Source organism: Cebus imitator, unplaced genomic scaffold (assembly GCF_001604975.1).
Source record: "Cebus imitator isolate Cc_AM_T3 unplaced genomic scaffold, Cebus_imitator-1.0 Scaffold205, whole genome shotgun sequence".
In the NCBI taxonomy this organism is placed as follows: domain Eukaryota; kingdom Metazoa; phylum Chordata; class Mammalia; order Primates; family Cebidae; genus Cebus; species Cebus imitator.
The window spans coordinates 2197585-2202792 of NW_016107520.1; the positions used below are offsets into that span (position 1 = coordinate 2197585).

General features: G+C 36.6%; 1 protein-coding gene across 7 annotated transcripts in view; it reads right to left on the reverse strand.

The window, feature by feature from the left end:
- The window catches only part of SPEF2 (sperm flagellar 2), a 196774-nt gene that overhangs the window by 75294 nt on the left and 116272 nt on the right, over nt 1–5208 (reverse strand). For all 7 annotated transcript variants that reach the window (XR_001830836.1, XR_001830837.1, XR_001830835.1 and 4 more), the window contains one exon: nt 1276–1424. Coding sequence is in view for 2 of the 7 variants with exons in the window: in XM_017548274.1 (XP_017403763.1) it covers nt 1276–1424 (149 nt within the window). In the remaining 5 variants the exon portion in view is untranslated. The remainder of the gene's footprint in view (nt 1–1275; nt 1425–5208) is intronic.

The window sequence follows — 5208 nt, forward strand, 5'->3', positions numbered from 1 at the left end:
TCTTTCTTTCTTTCTTTTCTTTCTTTCTCTTTCTCTCTCTCTCTCTCTCTTTCTTTCTTTCTTTCTTTGATCTCTATGGAGTTATTTCTTTCAAGGGTTTCAAGTTTTGGAGGTAAGGAATGAATTTAGGTGTTATTTCCCCACACTCCCCATCACTTACCATATCGTATCATTTTATCTCATTCCCAACACCCACTTCTATATCTTGCTTCTATGATATGTTTTTGAATCTACATATACTAATGTTAATATATACATTAAAGTAGCTTCTATTTGGCTGAGTGAGGTTAATTATATATATTCATAATTATTTATTGTTATGATTTTAAAATATTTTCTATTCTAATTTCCCTCTCAATGCTAATTAATCAATTAGAAACCTATCAAGAATCTGTTACATACTCTGCACTGTGTTTGTGTTGAATACAGTGAATTATTCCATGCTCCTATCCTCCCCTAAGAATTTATAGCTTAATTGGGAGAGAAGACATATCCCTAGGAAAGCTCAATAATAACAACAACACAATTTCTGCATTTAATAATTGGGTCTCAAATGCCTGGCACAGATGGTCACTGCTGAGTTCATCAGAGTGAGAGGTCACTGGGGACTGGAATGAAGAAGGAGACCTTGACTTTTAAAAAGCTCTTTGTCGTTTAAAAAGTTTTAAAGGAATGACCATTCTGTGGACTTTCTGAGAATTCATCTGTCAAAGCAACCAAAAATGGTAGATGGCAACTGGGCCTTGCTAGTTGAGCTGGGCAGAGTTTCCAGCACTCCCCTGGGACATCTCCTTACCTTACACTAGCATAACCATTAATGTTCCCAGGTCAGATAGCTGTCTGTTCTTTTATGGGTTTAGTTAGCTGCAAAAATATTCTTCTGCTAATAAAAAGTCAAAGGTTAAACTTCATTTAAAAATGAAGTATTAAAAAATGAATAAAAGGCTAGAAATTTGCTGGATATATGTTCTGGGGAAGTCATTCTTCCAGGAATCTGCATCTCTGTGTGTCATTGGGAAGAAAATTATGCCTCACAGAACCCATTTGTTCCACCTTTTAGCACTCAATAGCAGTTCAAAGCATGACTCAGAAACTCAAGTAGGAGGATGAGATATGGGTCATTGAGTAGTCTCTAAAAAAAGCTCAGCTTTTTGATGGGTAGATATATATTACCTGCTGTAAAAGGCCTTCAGGATGTTGCAAATGACAGTGAATCTTACTATATGCAGGAGCAAGAATATATTCTTGCTCCAGCTTGATTCTAAATGGCCATACCTCAGGAACTGGTTCATTCACATAGACCCATTCTTCCGATCCTGGCTTAGGTAGTTGAGGCATTATTGCAACAGGTGATACATCTGTAGAGTCAGCAGGTGATTTCTTCACTGGTGCTTTTCCTCCTGATGGTTTTCCTTTAGGAGAACCTTAAACATGCATATCAAATTATTCCAATACATGTAAATGAATGGGACAGAATTCTGGTGGATAAATAAATCTGTAATTTTCATGGACTTCAGGCAATTCATTAATTACATTTTAAGCCTTTATGAGTAGTCTTAACAAAAAATGCTTATTCTCCATGGCCCCCAAATTAACCAATAATATTAATAACAGTAAATATTTTAAAGTAATCCAACCTATCCAAGTGGCTAATAAATTTGATATTTTATTTTCATCTCTGTCTTTGCTTTTACAATGAACATGTGACTTTTATAAAGTTTAGACTCTAGAACAAAATGTGTTTCACCTACTATTTTAAAAACTGGCAAATTAAACTGTCTACCCTGAATGAGAAAGAAGGTAGCTAGAACATGAGTGGTGCTCTTGGTATCCCTTGGAGACCAGGTGAGAGGGCAGAGAGAAAGGAGGATATTATGAGTCAGCTGCAGTAGGTGAGGGATGCAGGGGAGGGGAAGAGAGCTGTAGCTCCTGAACAGTCCCTGCATATGACACAGGGTTTCTGTGGGGAAATTATATTTCTTGCTACAGTCAGGGAATAAAGATGAAGGTAGTTGCTGTGCCATAAGCCTGGCAGATTCAAGGCATGAGAGAGAGAAAGGGAGGGGAAGGTTAGGGAAGGGAGGGGAGGGGTGTGGAGGGCGGGGCAGGGCTTGGGAAGAAAAAAAGAAAGAGGAGTTCTAATTTTCAATTCAGAATCCAAAAAGGACATTCACTTCACTTTCCCTGATAACATCAAGAGGGGAATCTAGATCTATTAAGTGGTACCCTAGGGTATGAACAAACTTGGTCCTTAACTCAGAGAGTACTAATATTCCCTGGAAAGATCAAGTTATTATAGTTTGGAAATTCACTCCATTTAAAATTCCACTTACCTTTAGATTAATTATTGAATTTTTTAGATGCAGTTTACAGACACCTGTAGAACTAGGAGCACTTTCTTCCTTCAAAATATATTTCTTTAATGAGTATTATTTAATGATAAAGCTGTTTAGAAAAGCAAATACATCTACTTTTATGTTAGTAAAAAATAAGTGGATTATAAGTAGAGGTTAAATTGTTAATTATATCTTGTGTACAGTGTAGGTGATCTCTATTTATATATTTAAAAACAGTATTATCTATAGATCTGAAGTTATATCTAAACTATATAAAATTTAGAAAAATTTAAGAAAGTCTTTGTTTAGGCAGTAACTGACAATTTTCACAATTAGATATATTTTTCTATATAATGATTTTCGTCGACCTTAATCTCTGGTGAAGTACAAATCATAATTCTATGACTAATTTAAAATGAATTTCCTAAGCAAAATTCCCAAGAAGAACTTTGTAATGATAACTTAGAGACTGAGATGAGTTTTTTCTTTTCTTTCCTTAAACATCATGATCATTTAGTGAAAACTGAGAGAACCAAGGAATATTTCTGGACTGTTGTGCTTTGATTCTATACAGCTTGTATTTAACTTTTTTTTTTTTTTTGAGACGGAGTTTCGCTCTTGTTACCCAGGCTGGAGTGCAATGGCGCGATCTCGGCTCACTGCAGCCTCCGCCTCCTGGGTTCAGGCAATTCTCCTGCCTCAGCCTCCTGAGTAGCTGGGACTACAGGCACGCGCCACCATGCCCAGCTAATTTTTTGTAGTTTTAGTAGAGACGGGGTTTCACCGTGTTGACCAGGATGGTCTCGATCTCTTGACCTCGTGAGCCACCCGCCTCGGCCTCCCAAAGTGCTGGGATTACAGGTATTTAACTTTTAACAATGAAAATGCAGAAAGGTAAAATATTTGAATGAATAAAAATGTATGCATTCGTGAATATTCACTTTCGAACTAAATCTTTATAAGTATCTTAAATGTAACAGCAGTGTTACTTTTTAAATATCATCAATACAGCCATATGAAGGCTTTGTTTTCTAATAAGATATTTGCTTTCACCTGTAGAGTTTGGATCATTGAGTCCTCATGCTCATGAGTGAAAGGTTTGGAAAATAATCTATGATTAGCATATGGCAAAGGTACATATTAGCATTTTTTTGTTATAAAATCTTGACAGTATCACACAGAAGCTCATTGCACTGGAATGAGTCCAATAAAAATAAAATGCAGGCCGGGCGCGGTGGCTCACGCCTGTAATCCCAGCACTTTGGGAGGCCGAGGCGGGTGGATCACGAGGTCAAGAGATCAAGACCGTCCTGGTCAACATGGTGAAACCCCGTCTCTACTAAAAATACAAAAAATTAGCTGGGCATGGTGGCGCGTGCCTGTAGTCCCAGCTACTCAGGAGGCTGAGGCAGGAGAATTGCCTGAACCCGGGAGGCGGAGGTTGCGGTGAGCCGAGATTGCGCCATTGCACTCCAGCCTGGGCAACAAGAGCTAAACTCCGTCTCAAAAAAAAAAAAAAAAAAAAAAAAATTTAAGGAAAATGATAAAAAAAAAAAAAAAAAAAAAGAAAAAAAAAAAAAAATAAAATAAAAAAAATAAAAAAAATAAAATGCAGTAAAAAGAGAAATTCAATTTTAGAACATTGGATTTTAAAAATCAATGTTATAAATAAAGAAATAAAGACAAAAATGACGGAGCAGTAAGGTTGAGCATAGAAGATAATAATAGGAACTCAGTGACGGTCTGAGTAATTAAAAGGCAAGAGCTGGAACCAAAAGTTACAAGTAAGGAAGTAAATAGTTAATTCTAAGATAAGAGTTTCAATTGATGAGAGGACATTAAGAAAACCAGACACTTTCAAATTAAACTGGCCTTCCTCAGGGAAGTGAAAGGATTGGGAGGTGAGAATTGTAGGAGGGAGGAAAAGATATGGAAAGTCTGAATTATGTGTTTTTTTTTTTTCTTTTAAGAAAGGCATTATTGTTACCTTTGTGTTCCAAAATATGTCCTGTAGGACTTGATTTAATTAGCAGCTTCACTAGCTAGAAACCAGATCAGTTAACAGTGATGGCTTTCTTACTGCCTTCGGGGTCAACCATGTTCAGCAAAAAACAACTCTTTGTTAACAGATGCCAACAATGGCAACCAAAGTGGAGATTTAGAGTGTCTTAGATAAAATTTTAGCTCAGCAATGGAACAGACTGAAGCAACATGACCAGGAACAGGAGAGGCCCAGTGTTAGGCAAGGAGCCAGAGACCGAACATGTGTTCTCAGAACTCACTATTGAAAAACTATTCTGAAAAAGCTCATGGAGGGAAAGCTTTTTCCGCTTACTGTCCTAAAATTTATACTGTTATTCTGTGTACAGCTAGAGATACAGAATGTGGATGACTATAAATGAGACTGGTTATCTGGGGTCACTTATAAAACTTAATTGTAGTATTTTTATAATCACTGATAAGAGGGAACTCTCCAGGTCAGCTTTAAAAAGGATTCCCCTTTCTGCCCACTATCTTTAGTGACTTGGTCTGGGGCCAATAATAATAGTCCATATTTATTTACAGTTTATTCTGAGCTAGACCCTGTACTATTTACTTTTTTGCACATTTACTTATTCCTTATAATAGCCACATGAGTAGATACTTCTATTACTCCATTTCACAGATAAGGAAATTAAGGCATATTAAGGTACAGTAACTTGCCAGAGGTAACTCATACATGGTAAATGGCAGAGCTAGAATTTCACTCCAGGCAGGCTGGTTGCAGACTCCATGCTTTTGATTATCATACCTCATTGCCTTTTAGTGTCTGTTGATGTAGTTCCTATTGATAAAATGTTCTTTTTTTTTTCCATTTATTTATTTTATTGCA